Here is a 21521-nt window from a genome sequence, read left to right on the forward strand (position 1 = left end):
AGGGTTTTTTTCACCTATTTACATACTTGAATTAGTCAAAGAGAATAAAAACCATCTGGATGATAAAACTCGGATATCATTTAAGCTTCATTTGAAGATCAACGAGACAGTAAAAAGGTGACACTGCCAATCACACAGCTTTTTTTAAGTGCATTTGGTTTTGGTTTTCATTAAAATGATGCACTGTGTTATCTATATGCAGTAGATTTCATTTGAACAAAATACAGAAATTGAGTTTTCTATTTACTTGCCAGGCTGTCCTAACAAACATTAATGAACACTTTATATACAGAAAGAGGACAGAAATCCATCACTGAGAACTTTTCTAGCTGTTGGGGTGGGGTTTTTTGGTTGTGGGGGTTTTTTTTCTGGTTGGTTTATTTTGGTTTTTAACCTTGAACATAATGCTTCTATGTTTATCCAAAATGCCATCAGCTGAAAAATACGATTACAAGTTGCAACTCCAGTTAACTGAAGTCCAAGTCACAGGTCATTTAGACTGAACCTGTTTTATTACAAAATACAAAAGCCATTTTGTGTTGTGTGCAATGCCATCTGTTGAGAAGTTAAGTCTTACCGCACTGTTAACTCAAGAACATCTTACTCATCCACATATCAAAAGCCACGTGCACTGTAAGATACCATATAAAACTCTTCTTGCTTAGAAGTAAAGCCACCTTGCTTAGGCAACAGGGCATCCACTCATCCCTTACTCTTGAAACACATAATGATGTGAAACTCCAGACAGCTGATGCTCATAAACAGCTGCACAGTTCTGAACAGTCATATTTTATCTTAACCAAGGTTAAAATCTCATTAAGCAGCATATTATTTAGTGTTTGCTGCAAAGGCCTCCAGAATTACATGTGGAACACAACTATATAATTACAATGCTAAAGAGTACAAAATATTGGGATTACACAACAAGTAACGATCAAACATTAACACTTCTGAACAAAGTTCAACATATATTCATGCCAGGTCGTTGACCATTCATTTGCTAACCAGCCACATAATCAGATTAGGTTTATTCTGCAACCTACCCATTTGCTGGGAAGTTCATGTCAAAATACTAACACAACGCAACTTTCATCTTGCTAGAATTCTCTCCAATTAAATCCCAATAAGCTTGAAGATAGCTCTTTTGTTACATGCTTGAAAACATACCTTAGGGGGGAAAAAAGCAGATCTTAAATGAAAAATGTCTATTACAATCTATTTCTTGTGTTCCATGTTTTTATACTGCAAAATTCTCAGTTCGATACTACATTATGACTCTGTCAAACTGAAAAAATTTTGTAAGGTCATTGCAACTTCCCCTAGTACTTTTCTGCAGTTCATAATACGATTTAAAATAAGTAATGTCTGCACAGTTAAGGATGAAACTAAGCACCAGAACACTAAAATATCCTCAGGGTAGAACTCATTTTTCTGATTGATTCTACAAATTCAGCCTTATGTGAATTCTTACCTCGTGAAATTCTAACTTATTTTGTATACATTTTGCTACTACCTGAGGCTATAAAGTAGCCTGCATACCTACTACTGCATGTGTTACAGAACCCGGTTTGTCAAAATGGCAGAGGTGTGGACTTCTGCTGTCACATCTCATAGAGCATCAAACGATGATTAATAATGTTTTGTCGACTACCAGGCCATTGGCAAACTATACTGAATACTATCAAGTCTTCTTATTTTGCTCCTTGCATTGTCTAACACATTTTTGTTCCCTTTTTCTGGCAAATACAGAAGGAAACCAAGCAGATGAATTCTCTGTGTCTGAAGGACTTAGTTTTTCTATTATTCTTACCAAATATTGCCTCTGACATCACCAGCATGTAGAACCCATGCTGAATACATAACTTGCATTCAGTAGAGGACCGCATTCAATTTAATTAATACTTGATTGAGGAATGCAGGCAGCACTTGGAGACAGTTTATAACTAAAGTGTATTTGAGCTTAAACAGCAGCAGGGCAACTCCCACTATAATGGAAAGACCAATAAATCATCAGTAAAATACAGCTGAAGCATGCACAAATCAGAAGCTGCCAGCACTCTCACACACAGTCCTTCAGAAGACTCTGTATGCTGGGCCTTCATGTCTTTGTTATTTCAAGCCTACTTCTCCATTCAGTTTTCCTCTCCAGTTTGGATTCTTGCTATAATATTCTTCACATGCCCAACAGTCACACAATGAGAATCCCATTCGTCAAACTGACTCTGCTTTATAGGCCATAACTTTCTTACAAACACTATCTGAATGCTCTTTTTTCCTCAGTGCTGTAAACAACCACTAGATTTTGCTCATCTGAAGATGAGCAAAGATGCCTGAACAGCCATTCTGACTGAATTTAAATCGGCTTTCTGATATTACAGCATTGAATTCTCCACTGAACGTAAATCTCATTTTAGGAAAGTACATTCACAGGTGAGAGCCTATGAAGATAGTTTTAGCAGTAGTATTCTCAGAAAGGTAAGTCAAACATACAGGCAAATCCTTTAGCATACTTTAAGCATCAAGAAAGTCAAAGTGAGACAAAAAATATTTCTTTACACAGCAGAATACCATCCATTTATGGAGACAGGAAAACAAAATGTGGCCTGTCTAAAAAAATAAAACAGCCACAAGTTTGTAATGACTGAAATTAAACCATGAGCCACACCATGTTACTTGACACAGTTTATATTAATTTATTATGAGATTTCTGTAGTATAGGTACATTTTTATTTGTAAAGACTATTAGCATACTCATAGTAGCAAATGGCAGGGCAAAAGGTCAATTTCAGGGCAGTATTCTATTTTAATAAGGTTTTGGTTTATGTTTTGCCATTCCACAAACAGTCAGAACTAAAACTATTACCTAAAAACCACCCTAAATTTTTGCTCCTGCACTATTTTAAACAACTTTCTACAGAGACCTTTACTCATGAGATGACACACTGAAAACATTCTTCACAAACCGGTAGCATGTGTATCATATTGATCAGATAATCTTTCCATTATCATGATAGAGCAAAGCAATAAAAATGGGTATATAGTCTAAAAAGGAATGACCAATCCTCATGCTGAAGTGAATGTGAATACATATTACTCACTTCCAAACTATGCAATTTTAAATGTTTGTAAATAGATTTCTTTATGTAACTTGCTCTTCTGAGTACTTACTGTACTCGCTATAGACAGACATTGAGCACCAGTTTGAACACCAGCAGGCTGGAGATAAGCTTTAAAAAAAGTACAATCATACTAAAAGAGAAACTCCAAAAGTTTTATTAGGATTTCAACAGACATTGCAAAAAATATTGCATAATGATTGAAAACATAATATTTTAAACAAAGTAGCAATGTGGTATCAAGTAAAAGAAATACTGGAACAGCTGTCTATATATGCTGTAAGGAAAGAAGTACCAGCAAAGGGATATAACATTTTTAAAAATCAAGGGCAAATGTGAACAAGCCACATTTTGATAGACTGACTGTACACCGTAGATGTTTTACAAACTGCATAGCAGTGTAAAAAAAAAAAATTTATCCTAACTATATTGTATTCCTGCATTTGGAGCAGTTTACAAGGCAGAGATTTTGTTTACAACAATGGTATTTTAATAGCTCTGGATTCTCATAAAAAATAAACTAATTTAACAAAAAAGCCTGTATCTACATTTGAAAACAAAAGTGCATGTACTGAGAAATAGTGTTATTTCTTAAGAACCCCACCGAGTACTTAAAAAGTTCATATGAATAGATCAAAAAATGATGATACTTTAAATGTAGATCTGCGCTGTGCTACATGCGAGATTCTACCGACACCAGTTCCTCTAACTGAACACCCTCTTTTCCCAAGCGACCGAAACACATGCCTGCCTACCACACTTACCAGGGTTCTGGGTAGCTACAAAGAATGCCAAGTACCAAACCCACAACACTGCTGACTAAAAAATACCAGTAACCCAAGAGAGATGTTTTAAAGTAGGTTTAGCCATAAACGCAAGCATCAACTTCTTAACGTTCAGGGTCCTTCCAGGCACACAACTACATTTAAACACTGGAGAGCAGCAGCAAGGAGCCATTAGAGCTAGAAGACAAGAACTGATGAAAGTCTGTCTCCTACCTTGTACTGAAAATTTCTAGGTAATGAGCATTTCAATACACTCAGAGAACAGGGGTGGCGGTTTAAAACCCCTACCTAAAACCCAGTTGGTATAGTCGGATTTGTATATGAATCTAGATTCTCCTTTCCAGATAACTGTGGTAACACCTTAGAACAACCGCAAATACTACTAACTTCTGTAGAGGGTTTAATTCTTTCCTCTCTCCAAACAAAAAAAGAAAGAGAACATGTGGTTTGAAGATTCAGGCAGAACTTCCATTTGAGCTCTTGTAATTACAACTCATGGCACTGAAGAACTAGATTTATTTTTTTTCTGGGCACCTGTAGCACTTGGATAGAAAAAGGCAGCGAATGTTTAGCTGGACTGGACCCAGAATGGAAAATGCACAGATACTGAAGCTGTGCACTGCAGTCAGACTAGCCATAAACAAGTGTCCAGTACAGAAATTAAGAGTAATAAATTTAGCCATTTTTGTAAACATCTCCTCCCTACTAATCTCTTATTTTTTTCCTATAATGGAAATACGTACTGTATTTCTTTGTTCCAAGATCTGGTCTGTTTCTGTTTTAGCTTTGTGGCACAGTTGCTACGTGCAACAGGATAGAGACACCAACATTAATACAAACAAGTTGGAAAGTCGGTTCAAGTTATTACAGTTTTGCTATACCAGGCCATTTTTCATAGCATGGATCCTCTGTTCACAAATGCTTTGTAAGAGCTTTTATTATGGAAGACTGGAAGCAAATTGGAGCTGTTTATTTAACAGATGTGGTTGAACGTACGTTTCTGATATGCCTTATGCAATTAACAAATCATGTCTCATCTTATGAAGATGATACATTTGCTATACATACCAGTAATTTAAAATGCTCCTCAAAAAAGCAGCATTTTATAGACAAATTAACAGAAAATGAGACAATACATCTCACAATACCATAGAACAAGTAAAGCCCTTTCATTAGCTGCATTATAAATCCGTAACTGTCCATCACATACTTTCAATTTCTGACTGCTCAAGCAACTTAACCCTCAGCCAACTGCAGGACAAGGAAAAACATTTTAAACATTTTATATCGATGTCATTGTAGGTGCAAGAGTAAAAACCAGTATTCCATGTTTTCAGTTCCAAAAGTTTTGCTCCCAAAAGTGAAATAACTGTTAATAGTTCAGAAGAAAAATAATCATTGTTGACATGTCAAAAGAAAGTTATACTAAAAATTAAGCTGCTGTAAATCTGAGTTCGCTTAGATCATTCCTAAAAAAATTTTTTTAAAAAAAACCTGATCCTAGATCACCTGTTAACTAGGAAGAGCACTAGAACAATGATTTCATGAGAAAAGATGTGCTTAAAAGCTGCATTTGAGACATCTACTATAAAGTTTTGAATTTTTCCTTATCTTTCAAATATTTGGATTGTAATTTCTTAAAAAAAATAGACCAAATACAGAAAGTATATTTGGTCAGGATTTTCTCTCACTACAATTCAGTGTTTCCTATCTAAACGTGCACACCATTTAGAGGCCATTTTTGAAACATTATCAGTCAACAGCAACATGGGCACCAGTGAATCAGAAAACACACCTTAGGATTTTGTTCTTAAATTATATAAGTTAGATAAAACTACCCTGTCCAGCAAGTTCCGAATTTTTCAAACATTAAGGCAACTTTCATTACTTTCCAGCTAAACAGTATTATAAAAAATAAATGTCACTTCAAACCTTATATACACAGTGACAGAGTAGATTTAGCTAGAAAGTATCTTTAGTACATTAATAAAGTGTCACAATATTACCGAGGTTATATCAGGTGCTTGAGTGTATGTGCAATTGGAGTGGTTGCAATATTTAAAGTACTGGTTTCAAAACAGAGCGCAGTGAACGTCCTTCTTTAGTGAGTTCTCGTGTTACACACATACATGGCAGCGGAACAGCCTCCTCTCTTCTCTCTACAGCATTATAGCTACATTTCTTCAAGTGGTCAGCCATGCTTACGATGTCAGCAAACTTCCACTCATTCACAGTACAGAAGGCTGTACTGAAGCGCCAAACCTAAAAAATAAGTTGCACTTAGGTTCAAAATGTTTTAAGATACCTGAACTCAGAGCAGGAAAATAAATGTTTGTGTTATAATACTTCCAGGCAATGTTTTGCATCTACTATAAACCATACTAAAAATCAACATGACACAAGCATACAATGCTAAATTTTATATAGTCAGTCCCAGGCTGATTCAGATTCCAAGGCAACTCTGAACCCTGGGAAAATATTTTCTGTGTCTACAAAGTAGTTACAATCAGAAGTTAAATAAAGTATTGCATGACCAGTCACGAGAATCCATTTCTGAAACTATCAACTTCAATTCCAAATGATGGCTGAAGATACTCTGCAGTGGAGGGGGAAATGGCGAAAACTGCACTTTGCAAAGGTCACCCAAAGGTTTTAACAATTACTTACTTACTGAAGGCACTGAATATCACGGCAATAGATAGAATCTCAATAGGTTAGCAAAAAATAAAACTGCTGTAAACAGTATAAAGGCAAGAAAAGCAAACTTTGTAGGCAACTTTCCTACTTTCATGGAATATTGATACTAAAGAAAATAACAAAGTAATTATTTAATATTTTAAAATCTCGGGGAAAAAAAAGAGAGGCTAATTTATTTACATCAAGTATAAACTAGACAAACTACTTCAAATTCTACTACTTCAAGTGTGGAGAAGACTGAACCAACCTGCTAGCAATTTTCACTAATTATTATTCTATACAACAATCTGTTTCTTGGTGGGATATTCTATCAAAAAACAGCAATAACAATAGTGATCAGGGAAAATATGAAGGGAAAAAGCAAACACATGACCAATTTAATGCTTTCCCTTTCATCTTCAAAATAGAAAATAACTTACCTTTTCTTTTATCTGCCAAGAAGAACTTCCATCTGGGTACCTTCTCTTCTCCCAGAGCAGGATCACCATCCCACGTGCTTGAAGCAAGCTTCCACACACATCTCTCATTAAACGTGACACTCTTGAAAGCTGACATAAACTAAAGCCATCTAGAAATCTAGCAATGTGCTGCAGAACTTCAAAAGGTAGACTACTCAGATGGTCATTGTGCGGTCCAATTAAGCAGCTTTTTGCTGGTTCTACTAATACTGTGGATATACAAGGCTGAACTCCAAATGACCTTAAGTGGCGATCATGAATAATTTTTGCCCCTTGTGTTGAAGGACAAAACCTTCGTTGGGAATATGTACACCCATAATATGCCAAAGGACACCTCTGCTCCATCCAGCCATTAAGGCCAGCATGAATGTCACCATGCACATTCTTAAAATGCGATGAAAATTCATTCCTCCTAAACAACTGTCCACAAACAAATGTAAACATTGAACGCTGTTTTGTTTGGTATCTAGCCACATATTCCAATACCAAATCCAGTCCAAGGGTTTGGAATGGACTTGGATTTGAGAGCTGTGGGTTGGCATGATCACATGCAGAAGCTGAAGCTATTTCCCCCACCATTGTGTTTGTGGCCAATATAGCAGATGGGAGAGAAAACGTTTGGGTCCCAAAGTCAACGTGATACACATCGACAGTGCGACTTTCTGATATTCCCCTACCTCCAGGAGAGTCTCCTAGGCAAAACAACAGAGCTGCAGTGATAAGATCAATCCCCTGAAGACCCATAGGATCTTCTGTTATCTCCAAATCTGATGTATCAACAGCTTTGTCTTCTTTTGGTGCAGACCAATAGTGGCTAACAAGGAATTTGTATGACCGATGCCGTAAAACTGAAAACGCATCTACATTTCTCAGTCTCTCCTGCTCCACTTGTCTCTCTAACATTTCTTCTTCATTAGCACTACGGGGAAGTAGTACATGATTAACATTGCCATTAACTAAGTGATCATCTGATATTACTTCTTTAAGTTGTGCTGTTACAGGGAAGGAGCTGCAAGGCTGTAATTCTTCATCGTCACGAGATGCAGTACATTCACCATTTGCTACACTGGATGGTTTTGAATTAGACACACCAAGATCTTCATTCTGGTCCAACACCTTTGAACATTCATTTTCTACATGAAAGCCATTACACAAAAGTGAGGAGTTACTGAGGTTTAGATTTAAGTCATGTTTTTGCGTTACATCATAACAAATATCACTAGAACCATTTTGCTCCATTTGTGAATTTTGACTCAGACTATCAAAGTTAATTCCCCCAACTGCTCCTATGTTATCTTCATCTGGATATCCATGGTCAGACTTTTTATCCTGAATAATGCCATTACAAGCTTGTTCTTTAATCTCAGTATCTTCTTTCATTTCATGTGGCGAAATGCAGAGGCTTGAATTTAACATATTAATGTCCCTTGTAGCAGTGTTCAGGATATCCAGAGCAGCAGCTAAACTCCTTGTTGTTTCTACAGTAGCTTGATAAAGTGCACCATACGACTCTTCATCTACAGGCATCAAACCATTTGAATGCACTGTATCTGGGGCACTTGATTTGACAGAGGTTTGCTCTCTGGATTCTGGTATTTGATCACCTGCTTTTGACATCATAGTTGCTACTTTAAGTGATTCTAGTAACATGCGCTGGTCTTGAAGGGCTAAAGCCATGTCTAGCTGCTCCACTTCATCAACATCTTTACTCAGATTTTCGTAAGATTTTCGGTCTGCGTAACTGACTGGCCATCTATTCCATTCCATGGTACAACATACCACACTGGCAGGGCAAACTTCCAGATGATCAGCAATTTTATTTCGGGCTACTATGAAGGGACACCCAAAGCCACTGTTCAAACAAGGCACTCTTTCAAGTGGACATAACATGCGATGTTCCTCAGCTTTACATGAGTGAAAAACTGCTCCACAAACCAACGGGCAGCCAATCAAGTCACAAGAAATGCCAGGCTCTGGTCTGGTCATACAACGACGGCTGACACAGTTCACACAGTGTAAATGTTGCTGATGTTCCTCCATGACTGTAAATCCAGTTCTGAGTGAAGAGAAAGGAGAGAAAAGCATAGAATATTAACTCCATGTTGTTAATATTTACTATTATTTGCAGTTTTGCATCTTCTACATATACAGAGCAATATAGGTCAACACCATCTGAACTGATCAGTAGCCATTTTAAGAGAAAACGTGACATTTTATCTCAAAGAAATGGTGTTTAAAAGTTGCCCTGAAAATTAAGGATACACATTTGTATCAGAGTTCAAGACACACAACCTATGAAATTATTCACCCGGTATAATATATGCAGCTTAGGTAAAAACATTGTATAATCCTTCCCTCTGAAATAGTTCTTTTCCCCTGCCCATTGCGAATAGATGATTCAATGAAAAACAAAGCATGATTGTTGACTGTGGCTTACTACCTGAAATCATAAACCATACAACTCTACACAGTAGGGAGACAAAATAAAAGAATCCAGGTTCATCCTCATCTCCAGTTCTCTAAATTAAAGTCAGGCAACCTGTTCCCTGGGCTGATTGCTACCACCTAAGCTTCTGACACTCTATTCATGCAGGTCTGTTTAAGGCAATCTGCAGCCCTCAGCATGTAGCTCCATCCCCTGTCATGTCCCATTCTCCCCCACTCCATGCTTCCGACAGACAGCAGTCCTTTACAACAGCTCTTACTCTTCTTTTTTTCTTCATCTATAGCCTATAGCTCCTCTCTTGTTTTTATAGTAGCTGCTGCACAAGGGTAGCAATTATACTACACATTAAGTAAGTCCTTTTATTTCATTGAAAACTTTTACATAAAACTGTACTACCCCACATGGTCTTATCTATACGTCAAGTTCAACACACAAAAGGTAAATTTTAGTGCATCCTATGACCACCCTGATTACAATATTCAAAGTATAAGTTCAAAGTATAAGGGTATCACAATAATTTTCCATTACAAGGTCAAAGAGCAATAAAGTTTGAAATAAAATTAATTGCATAATCTATTGTAACACATTGACACAAAACATTCAACCCTTGTTGCAGGGTGGGGGGGGGGTTGCGGGAAGGGGCAGGGAAAGAAAGCAAACTTTGCATCTTTGTACTGTACTTTGAGAAGCTCTAAAATCCCTCACTAGCTGGAGCGCAGCCCCATGCATGTGACCAAGCTCTCCCCTAAGCTCTAACAAACTCCCTCTCAGAAGTGATACCACCAGGGATTACAGTTAAGAGATACCAGAGAATGACTTGTAGAGAGCCAAATTTCAAAATACTGTGTCAAAAATACATTTCTCAGTTCCATCTTTTCCTTACTGCTCACCCTCCAGCAATTCTTTTGAAAAATAAAACGCTTACAGAATTTCTGATTAATAGAAATGGTTCTTTATCTAGCCAACAAGTGCACTCGTACATTGTCTTCAGACTAAACACTGCAGTTTTAATGCATTAAAACTTCTTAAATTAAAATTACTCTAAACTGTAAAAATAATACTGCTGAATATTATTCCTTTTGTTCAAACTGAAGGTAAGAGGAAACAAAGCTGCCTTTTGGACAATCCACTTCAAATAATTTAAAGCATTTAAATAGAAACCTATGTGACACTTCACTCACTTGTATTCTTTTAATGCTTTGAAATTCATGCCAACTTTAAGTAGCAATCAGTCCGCATCCCCTCATCCGTCGTAACTTGGATAACTCAAATATTTCAGCCACCCACTCTCCTGAACACTTCTAACAAAGAAGCATATGTGCTACACTTAGCAGGCAAAACACAGCTGAATTTTCCCCACCGTACCTTAGTATTTATATACTGAATAACAAGTAAGTTTTGAATTAATTATCAAGTGCATCAGTCACTGAACTCAGGGACTGACTGACTCGCTAAACATTTTAGCAACCCTTTCCAGCACACAACCTGCTTTCAACTTGCATATTATGTCAGATAGCATCTACTGCAAAGAGCTTAAATATGTTCAGTAAAGAATGAAAAAAAAAATTATTTGACTTCTCTGAGATATTCTTAGTTCTTTCAGCAAAACCTTCTCTAAGTAATTCCTGCCAAATACAGCAGCCTACCTATTGCTAGACGAAAGAAAATTTCAATGTCTTGCGGCAATACTGAAATCAAACTTTAGTTTTCAAGTCAACAGGTGAGCAGAGATCAAAAGGAAACTCTCAGGTTATTTATCTATTTTGAAGCACTTAACACAAAATGGAAATAGCCCTGAAAAATACAATTGGTAGTTTATAATGCAAGAGCCCTCATAGAGCCCAGCCCGTGCTTCATGTATCTAAACACAGTCCTGCTCCCGTAAAATAAACAATCTGGTAGCAGTAAGGCTTAATTTAATCAATTACCCACAGTTACACATTAAAATAAATAATAAATAATTAAGGAAAAAAATTGTTTACCTACTTTGCAAGAAGCTATGCACCCTGCTCACTTTAAGATGGCCAGAAGCGAGCAACTTCTAGTGCAGAAGGCAGGTGCGTTAGCCAGTGCCCGCTGCTGTGCCTGCACCATTCTACTGCTCTAGGACAAGGTGGCCCACATGCAGACAGCTCAGAACACAGTCAAACCGAGCTCAAGTTTGCCTGCACCATTTGTGTAGACATACCCTAAATTAGTCAACCATCATTAAATACTATCTTTAGATAGCCTACATGAGCTTACACAGAAGAACATTCTATTAAGACAGTAAAATATCCTCATCCCTAGCACACTATCTTGGTCACAAGTCAGGTTGTGAAACCCAAGGTGCATGATGATACCGGCTTTTCTCAGGCTCCTGGACTCCTTTCACACACAACTAATATTCATCAAAACAATGACTCCATACAAGCAAATGAAATTTTGAAGTGTGTAAGGAGGAGACAAGACATGGTGAAAACACCAAATATCACTAACTCACAGCATATGCATGCCAGAGAAGACTCTAAAACACCACATTTTACCAAAGGTAGATGCTAGTTTAGTTCTATAACAGATGCTTGCAATCATTTTTATACAGAAGCAGTTACGCACACAATCAAATAAATAGCTGAAGTAACCTATTCTCTCAGTTCCTATAAATAACAAGTCTATTGGTCGCTAAGAAGTTTGATATTAGTTCCCATTTCTCTTAAAATTCAAATCCTTTTGCACCTTAACTAAATATATAGTTTAAAAACTCTTTGGACATCAGTAGACCATCAGCAGGACATTCACTAAAATTCCGTGTCCTGCTTACAAGCCTTAACTTCACAGCACCTGCTGCAGAATTTCAATTTAGTCAAAATGTCACATTTAATTTATAGGTTACTACAAAGTCTTTTTATTTATATTAAAGGTCCTTTTCTATATTTTTAATTTTAATACCTGGACTTCAAACTCAACAGCTGTTTGGGGCAGTCATGAGTTCCTGGACTGCTTAAACTAGTTAAGGCTTTTGATACAATTCAATTATCAAATTGCAAATTAAGTTCAAAGGCAAAAAACAAAATGACCCTACCAAACTGGTGAAATAAATGGGTAAGACCTCAAGAATTAGCACATTCATTAATCAACAAATGGTCATGACTCACGCTATTTTGTAAGCTAACATTGTGAACCACGGAACTTGGCACCTCTTTGATTCATTAAGAGGATCCACATATGAATCATTTTCCTTTAAAGAACTAAAATTAATATATCGCTAGTACTACACTAAGAACAAGAACCACCCTCTTCCCAAACACTGCCTTGTAAAGGAAAAAACTGTTGGGTAAAGGGGAGAGAAAGAAAACTCTTGCTGGAAGTAACAAAGTGCTTTAATTTCCTCTGATACAGAAAATTGAAAGGGTTAGCAAAGTGTCATTGCTGACCTGAAGAAAAATACCTGTCATTAAAACACATACCAACACTATTCACAGTGTTTATGTCCCACTGTGTTCCTTGCCATAATTTCGTGAGAAGACAGTGTCAGATCAATGGCCAGAGCAAGAACAAACAGCTGTCCTTTTCTGACAGTGTAGTGTCAGCAGCTAGCTTCAGTTCATATGAGATGCTGAAGTACACACACTTGACTGTTACTAGCAGAGAAACCTAAAAATACATCCCGTTCCACTGAGGTGACCACTGCTCTCAGAATTTGTGCAATCACTTGATGTTATTGTACATACTATACAGTCAGCTGACCAAATCAGCCAGAACATGCTTTGAAAATCTGTCATAATTAAAAGGATTAAGATTCCAGCTGCTACAGCCACATGCTTTTAAGTTGCTGTTGTAACACAAACATTAAAATAGCATAATAAGGGTTTCAGTCACCACCATACTTCAGCCGCATGTGAGAGCTCCCACTTCCTTCTACACCACAAAGTATAAGCAGCTGTACTTAGTATTATCAAGCTCAAAGTCTACTTACTTACTCTCCCCTATATGAGTTCTTTGGCGCCCATATGATAGGAAAACAGCAACTATTACTGCTGTTGGAACACTTGCTACTCAGCCACTTTCTATTCACCAAACCTATAAAGCTCAACTATCTTTGAGACTCTTCCTTCTATCAAATTTGACTAAATAGGCCAACGGGTTCTTAAATTACTGGTTCAAGGAAGTAGAAGAATAGAGACATACAAGCAGTACTACAGGTTTAAACTCCCAGGAGCATCCAAATTCACCCACAGGCAGCCAAATATATGCAAACCATTCTAAAAAAATCCCTTTTGCTTTGCAGATTGTGGAAGAGGCTGCCATATTTCTGAATCTTCCATTTTTACCCAGGTCCCTGGCTAAAAGAATGGCTAACGACTCTGGTAAGATGCAGAAACTTTCAGTGAGGAAATGACCAAGTTAGAGAAAGGTTTAAGTGATAGCTGGCTAAAAAAAAAAAAAAAAGGTAATGAAAAATAGAACAAGAGGCAGAGAGCAGTATAAAAATTAAAAAAAAAAAAACCAAACCAAAAACCAACCACAAAAAAAAAAGGGGGGGGAGAAAAAAGAGCTTTAGAATATTCTGCCAAAATAGAATTGGCAGCACTATAGATATTTATTTAACAAGCTATTTTATTTTTCTATATCCCACCATGCATGGCAGAATAATTTTCATTCGCCTTGACTAACAGGACTATCAAATGCTTTAAACAAGCTTTGCTGTCTTCTAGAAGGTAAGCTTTTCTTTACTTGTCATACCTATCCTGTGCAAAAAGTGTAGCAGTTTTTGTACCCAAAACTCAACACCTCAGTCTATTATTACAATAGCATGGCCACTTCAACTTTCTGTGTTATGCTCCCTTTTTGGGTTTGGGGGTGGTAGAGTTTGGGTTGGTTGGTTTGAAGTCTTTTTTAATTCATCAGTTTTCAAATAACCAATGAAAAACATGAACTGGAGGTTCAGCAAGGTGTCTCTAGCACCATTTCAACTGACGAATGGCAAGTGCCACCACTAGTTGCCATCCCTGCTTGAGGATGCTCTAACTCTACTCCTCAGGACTCCACAAAGTCTAAAGTTAAACAGTCCCATCCTGAGGCTCCTCCAAAGCCAGTACAGCCATTGTCCTCATATTAGGGAGCTGGGTACCTCAAATCCTGCTTAAATGTCTCTCCACAGCACTGGGAAGGCAGGAAACGGGGGCATACAAAAAAGTTAATCTAATGCTATACTAATTTCTAACGACTCTTTAAAATGGTAAATTCAAAAGAAAACAACATTACAAACTGCTAGTTATTAACATGAAATGGCATGACTAAGAGCTGACAAATGTAAAGGTATATGCTCCAGTTGCACAAGTAATAAGGTAGTACATGTGGCCATATTTTAGCATCTTATATACCAGGCAATTTTTCCTTTTGTATACATTTTTTCTGACTTGAAAGAGAAGCTACTAAATAGAACTTTGTGAAGCCTTGTATCTCTTCAAACTAGTTTACATCAGACATACTTTTAGGAAGCAGAATCCTTTTGGATGCCACACTTAAAATCTCAAACTTATGGGTCACAAATTACCATCTCCCACCCGCGAGTTCATCAGGACAAGCCTGGATTCTGTTACAACTGGGCAGAACAGGGAAGTTAAAGCTAGATTCAAAACATTTGGATAGACAAGTTTTCACTGCGTTCTCAAACAAAATTCATCCACAACAAAGAAGAGAGCATCTTCCCTGCCTGGTAGTGACTGCACATATTTGACACACTAGGATGAGTCTATTTTTTTTGTTGTTGTTGTTGTTAATCACTGCACACATGAGAAGGAGTTTAAATTACTAAAGCCCAAACTATTATACAAGTAGGATGCTACTTCTACCATTATCATCATTGTCCATACAATTTATATGAATTACACAAAAGAGGGAGAAAAAGGTCAGGCTCAAAACATGGCCTCTTCCTGCAAGAAAAAAACTTTAGGGGTTTCCATACTTCTGGAAAGATTCTAGTTTTATCAGTGATCTGCCTTTGAAGAAGTATGTACTAACTGCTTTTTGAAGCATAAATTAAAGTTATCCATCTACCTCAAAAACAAACCAGACCAAAACAAAAAGAACCTTCTAACTACAGCAAAAATAGTGAGCATTAGAATTCTAAGGAAGCGCAACTTTTTATTGTCAACCTTAAAAAGAAAAGCTTTTCCATGTCTACTCCTGCCTCAAGCATCTTATTACAGGAGCTGACCTGTACTTTGCATTCTTTTGAATAACACTTTAGGAGTTCCCCTCTCCCTAGTGGCAAACCACCTTCCTCCCATTCAGACAATTCAGTGAAGTATTTCCTCCCAAATCACTGTGGCCCAAAAAAACCAGAAATCAAGGGGAAAATGACCCAAAGCAAAACACTGCTTTGACTGAAGTGGACCCTCCACTGATGCCCCATGCATCTGGCTTTGTCCCATTTTAGAATAGAAGCCCTGATGGAATGATAGAACACCTTCTTCTATCACTATTAAACACTGGGAGTGTTAAAAATCAAAACCAAAACTACTAGGTTTTTCCTTAGAGTACTTTTGTGACAGATCTGCCATGCATTTTTTTCTCCTTGACACATTTCCCCAAAGAAGAAACCCAAAGGCCTTAACTTGCCTCTGGCCACACACTGACACAGGACAACCACACTAGGAACACCTACACTTGCTGCATGGCTCAGGCACAAAAGCACTCTACCTGTTGAGATGGTGACAGGGCAGAATCAGCTAGAGAGCCAGTAGATTTCATGTGTAAAGCACTTCTGAACTTGAACTCAGTGTGACTTCTCGATTCCTGCAGACTCTGCAAGAACTGAGATCAGAAGGAAGGTTTCATTTCAGGTGTACATATTGCTTTCTATATGTACAATACTCTGAAAAGGTCATGTGCTTACACTATCTGGAGATACAAATTTTGAAATATTTTGCAGGTTTTATGGAAAAATAAACAAGCTTTTACAAACTTAGCAAGTGCAACCTACGTTTTGTCATTTTAGCTTATTGCTAGCTGTTAAGTCACGCTAGATGGTTACCTGTTTATATTTAAGGCTAGAAGATATTATTAAAAGTTATTATTCTGACCTACTTCACTCAATTCTTTGGTTTGGCCCAGCAGGAGCCACTTAAGGAAAAAAAAACCCCAAACCTGAATTAAAGATTGCAACAGCTGGAGAACTAAAAAAAAAAATAATTTAGTTTGCTTCTTTTATAAATGCATTTTAGTCTAGTTAGAATTTGTCCAGCGTCAGTCTTCAGACATGCGAACTTATTAAGCAGTTGCTTAATATTAAAAAGCTCTTTACTATTACAAGCTGCTTCTTCCATGTGTTCATGGAACATTAATAAATAATTCTTATTACATATTTTAATTTGTACATGTTGCCACAGAATTCCTGACCTCTATATATACAGAGATCAGGCCAAACATCTTGTTAATATACTGTTTCAGGTCTTAACCAGTTCCCATAGCAAAGTAAGAAAACAAACTTTAAAGTAAATGGAACACAAACACAACTTCTCTCCAAGATACTAGACTGAAATGTAGATTTCATGTACTCTGTATATATAAGGTTACTTTTCCTATTAAAAATACACCCTTGTTAGTAGACAATGGCCTGACCACCATACAGTAAAAACAGACAGCAGACATAAAAAACCTGACCCATGGAAATAGTAAAAAATACCCAGTTTTAAAAATAACTTTTCTAAAAAAAAACTCAGTTATCTCAAACAGTTGATGACAGGTAGCTGGGAATATCTCTCATAATGAACATGTTATACCAGCTCTTTCAATATGCTTTTAACTGGAATGAAGAACTAGAAAACACAAAGATCTGCACTACAAGTTTGTGCACGGGTTTAGGATGTACAATGAGTCATCAACTTCTGATCTCTAGTATCATTTAAGCTGCCTTTTCCAAATGTCAGTGGGCTTGATGCTATTCTTTTTTCCCCCAAAGACCCCAGCTGAACATTCCCATCCAAACACATTCCACAGCCGATGACAAGTGACTTGGCCAAAACAAGGTTTTGTAAGAGCATTACAGCTATGTCAATAAAGGACACTCTTAAAAAGATCCTATTTGAAATGAATCTGTCACTCCAACAAATTTCTCTGTCACATAGGACTTTTGAAAAACTACATTTCTACTAGAGATGCTTCTAAATAAAGAAATACAAAGCTTAAACTTCAACAAACACCAACCACCTTCCGGCACCTATGTAACCAAGTCTGAACCACATGCCACTACCCAATGATCAGCCTGAAATCACTACCTTAAGTTTTATATGAAGAGCTGTAACTATGCCAATCAGAATTTTACCTCACCATGCCTCTCTTTCTCATGCCTTAAGTTTACACCTCTCAGTTGCTGGCTCAGAGGCCAACAACTACTCAATTAGATGTTCCACAGACAGTAAGGGCCTGCAGGGTATTGTAGATTCAAGTAGCATTAACAGATTAGAAGAAAATTAAAGTAAGACATGGTGTCACTTCAGAAACTATTAAAAACAGTAGCTTGCAAAGTAAATCAGAATCTAGAGGTCCCCTGCCATTTTAACTTGCCTGGTTTAGACCAGCTTGTATTATAAGATTTTTTCAGTTTCCTTCATTCAGTGTTGAGACTAGACACTGCCCAAACACTTCGGACAGCTTAGGTAGGATTTCTCTGTAACTCTCAGAAATGTAACTACCCATTTATTTGTGGTCTGTTCAGGAATACTTTCTCTTTATACAATCTAACCATCTCACCAACAAATACTCATGTAACCTTTATTCTTATTGTGCAGGTAAGGAAACTGAAAGAGAACTGTCACCAGTATAACGATCACTAGATAGATGATTCCCTACTCCCATCTCTATACCACTGGATCTCATTGCCAGAGGCAAACAGCATTTTCCTCATTTGAAACAAAACTCACCAAAGAAACAGGCCTATCAATATGAAGGTTTTATTATTTTTAGTTCAACTGGGCTGAATACAAAACAAAGGTTTGTTAGGAAGCTGCAATCCACAGCAGCTGCAGGACCTCCACTTGAAGACTAATAGAAATATGCTTTCTTTCTCACAAAGGTACTACAAGACACTCCTTACGACCTATGTCAAAAACTCAGCTGTCCAAAACATGCAGAAATCTTGCCCAGAAAGTTTCCAAGCAGGTATCGCTAGTTAAACTCTGCACTTGTTTTGCCCACGAGACTTCTAACAACAAAGTTGGAGGCAAGTGAAATATAATCCAAGTTTAAGAAGTTAATTGAGTAGAAGAAGAATTTAGTGTAAAAGAAAGAACATTCAAGAAGTAAAGTAAAACCACTGCTTTTGCGTAACCTTTGCCCATTCTGCTGGGATTCTCCTGTTCTCTAACACCCTCTAACTTTGGAAAACAACAACACAGAGACCCCAGAAAAAGTCTCAGCTTGCAATACAACCCCAATTCACCCTTTGAATCTATTTCTTCTCTGGATGAAACTTGACCACTATGAGGAAATTATGAACAGGTATTCACCTCCTGTAGAGTGGAAAACAGATAAAAGTTGCCAAGTGTATTTTTCAGTCTTCCAGGTATTTAACTTGCTTACCAACAAAAGTTCTTTTAATAATAGTTTTGTACTTTTGGGAGAGGGGTACATCATAAATAAGTGTAATTAACATCCTCATCAGCAGGGATGCATGAACCTTAACCCTCCAGATCACAGCACAAGTCAAGGTGTATGACATTAACATGCAGCAGAAGGCAGCAGCTATCAGGGAAAGAATTTAACCATCAAGTGCTACACACCAATTCTAGAGAAAGCAGAGGAAGCTCTCTTGCCTGAGGTGCTAGCACAAGCAAGGTGATGATGATCTTGCTACAGCAGCACAGGCCGTATTGGATTAGTATGTTAACACACACTTATTCTGGCATATTAACGACATAATCAGCAAAAGGAAAACGAGGATTATGAAAAGCTTCTCAGCAAAATCCGAATAGAACTTTACAGGACAAAGGAAAGCCACCTCTCCAGCCCAAGGGTTTTTTCCCTGGAGAACTCAGACCTGCTGCAAACAACAGCGATGCTAGAACTTCTGGAAGTGAGGCCGCACGACTGTTTCAGCAAGTGTGCTGTTCAACAAGCTGCTGTCACCTCCCTGCACACTTCCGACGGCCAACCTGCGGGGTTACAGGAGTACAGCCACACAACTTTCTTTACCTTCATAAAGGAGGCAAGGAAGGGCTCCCACGCACATCAATAATAGCCATCAAGAAGATGGGAGAAGCGACAAACCACCGCCCCTTGCATGATGTGAGCACAGCTACCGGCAACACCTGGGCAGGGGGGCTTAGCGCAGGCTCTCAGCAATACCTCCGGACGACTTGCTCGCTCTCCCTCTCCTTCCATGCAGACCGGAGATGCCCCGGCTGCGCCAGGCCGGCCGCGGCCCTGCCCGCTCCCCCGTGCCACCGCGGCGCGCCGGGCAGCGCTGCCAGCCCCGCGGGGTAAGAGGAAGCGGCAGCGCTGGCTCCGCCGCCGCCCGCTCCCGGCGACCGCGGCTCGCCGAGCGGCCTGCGGCGGGGGGGTACGGCCGCCCCCCACGGCACGTTACCGCCGGCTCACACGCAGGACTTCGGGCCCCGCGGGAGCCGGGCAGGGAGGAGGGGACGCCGGCGAAGCACGCACGCCGACCCCCCCGCGGTCCCCTCCGGGGGCTGCGGACAGCGCCGACCCCGCCTCCCGGCCGGGACCCGTCAGAGTCGGCGGGGAGCCGCGACCGAGCCGCCGCTGGGCCCCGGCCGCCCTCGCCCCGCAGCGACCCCGGCGCTCGCCCCCGCCGGGCCGCCATTTGTTTACCACCCGGCTGCCAGGCAGCCGCCGGCGGCCAGGAGCGGAGACGCAGCCCCGCCGGGGACGCCAGGCCCGGCCCGCCCCGCCGGTCGCGGACAGCTGTGGCTCACCCGTCCCCGTCGCTAGGCAGGCAGGAGGGCGCGGGAGACTGCGCGGCGCCTCGCCCCTGCTCCCGCCGCCGCGGCGCTCGCTTCGTCTCCCCCGGCCTGGCCTGGCCTGGCCTCGCCGCCCGCCGGGCTCCCGCGCGGCCCCGCTGCCGGCCGCGCCCCCAACGGCCGCGCGGACGGGCGGGCGCGCGCGCCAGGGCAACCGAGCGCGCGGGGCGGGGCGGGGCGGGGCTGGGCGGGGCGGCGGGCACGGGCCTCCCTCGCGCGGCCCAGGGGGCGGGGCAACGGGCGGAGGGCGCGCGCGGCGCCGGCGCGGCCAGGTTACCTCAGCGGCTGCGCGGCCGCCCGGGCGGGTGCCCGGATGTCCCCGTGTGCCCGTCCCCCCGGCAGGTCCGCGCTGGCGGCGGCGGGTAGGCGGCCCGGGTCCGTGTCGGCGCTGGGCACAGGGCCGCTGGCGTGGGGCGACAGGGAACGCGGGCCGGGCCGGCCTGCGAGGGAGCGGTGCCTTGGGGGCACCGGGGCCCGGCCCGGCCTGGCAGCCGGCCCGGCAAGTGGGGCTGCCGAGTGCGAGACTCCCCTGAGGCCGAGCGGGGCGGCCGCCGCCGCTGCCGGTGTGTGAGGCAGGGCCTGGGCAGAGCGCACAGCTGCCGCTTCGCGGCCCACCGGCCCCCTCGGCTCCCCCGGTGAACGCCATTACCTCGCTGAGGCCTCTCCTCGGCCACGTTTCCTGCCAGCCAGTTGGAAATGTACCTTCTGGTGTTACTGGCCGTGCTTGGCTAACACCTTTCCTGGTGCATGTTCGGCCTAGGGTCACCCTGGAGGCTCCTGGGGCAAGCACTCTGCAAGATGGGTCAGTTTTTTATCCAGAATCCTGAACTTGCTCGCAGAGGTGCAGGGTATAGAGGCAGCCTCTGCAGATTCTGCTCTTTGTGGAAACCAGCTGCTGAGGGGGCTGTAGCTAGGCAGGGATTATGTGGAGTGTAAGGGTCCTTAATCCTGATACACATGTCACGTTTTGAGGGGATGCAGTGCACCTTGTGGTCCTGAGAGAAAAGCTGTTTTATTTAGACCATACCCTTTGCTCAGAAGGAACAGACTAATGT

The 21521-nt window shown here is 40.5% G+C and overlaps 1 protein-coding gene across 2 annotated transcripts; it reads right to left on the reverse strand.

Moving 5' to 3' along the window:
• Window positions 1-3257: 3257 nt before the first annotated feature.
• On the reverse strand, window positions 3258-20616 carry FBXO30 (F-box protein 30). Of its 2 annotated transcripts, none has more exons than XM_056344634.1 (3): window positions 20422-20616; window positions 7018-9112; window positions 3258-6163 (listed from the first exon to the last, which is right to left on the reverse strand). In XM_056344634.1, the coding sequence occupies exons 2-3, from the start codon at window positions 9094-9096 to the stop codon at window positions 5960-5962; spliced, it is 2283 nt and encodes a 760-aa protein (XP_056200609.1). In that variant the 5' UTR covers window positions 9097-9112; window positions 20422-20616; the 3' UTR covers window positions 3258-5959. The 2 variants fall into 2 exon arrangements, with proteins under 2 accessions (XP_056200609.1, XP_056200611.1); XM_056344636.1 differs by lacking the exon at window positions 20422-20616 and adding an exon at window positions 16187-16287.
• Between the last annotated feature and the right edge of the window lie 905 nt (window positions 20617-21521).

This window comes from Falco biarmicus, chromosome 6, assembly GCF_023638135.1.
Source record: "Falco biarmicus isolate bFalBia1 chromosome 6, bFalBia1.pri, whole genome shotgun sequence".
Taxonomy (NCBI): Eukaryota; Metazoa; Chordata; class Aves; order Falconiformes; family Falconidae; genus Falco; species Falco biarmicus.

Bases quoted from the DNA above. Each gene is read 5' to 3' on its own strand.
- FBXO30 (XM_056344634.1), bottom strand. From the start codon at position 9,096: ATGGAGGAACATCAGCAACATTTACACTGTGTGAACTGTGTCAGCCGT. The intron at 6,164-7,017 runs GTAAGTTATTTT...CTTATTTTTTAG, and splicing joins CTTGGCAGATAAAAGAAAAG to GTTTGGCGCTTCAGTACAGC.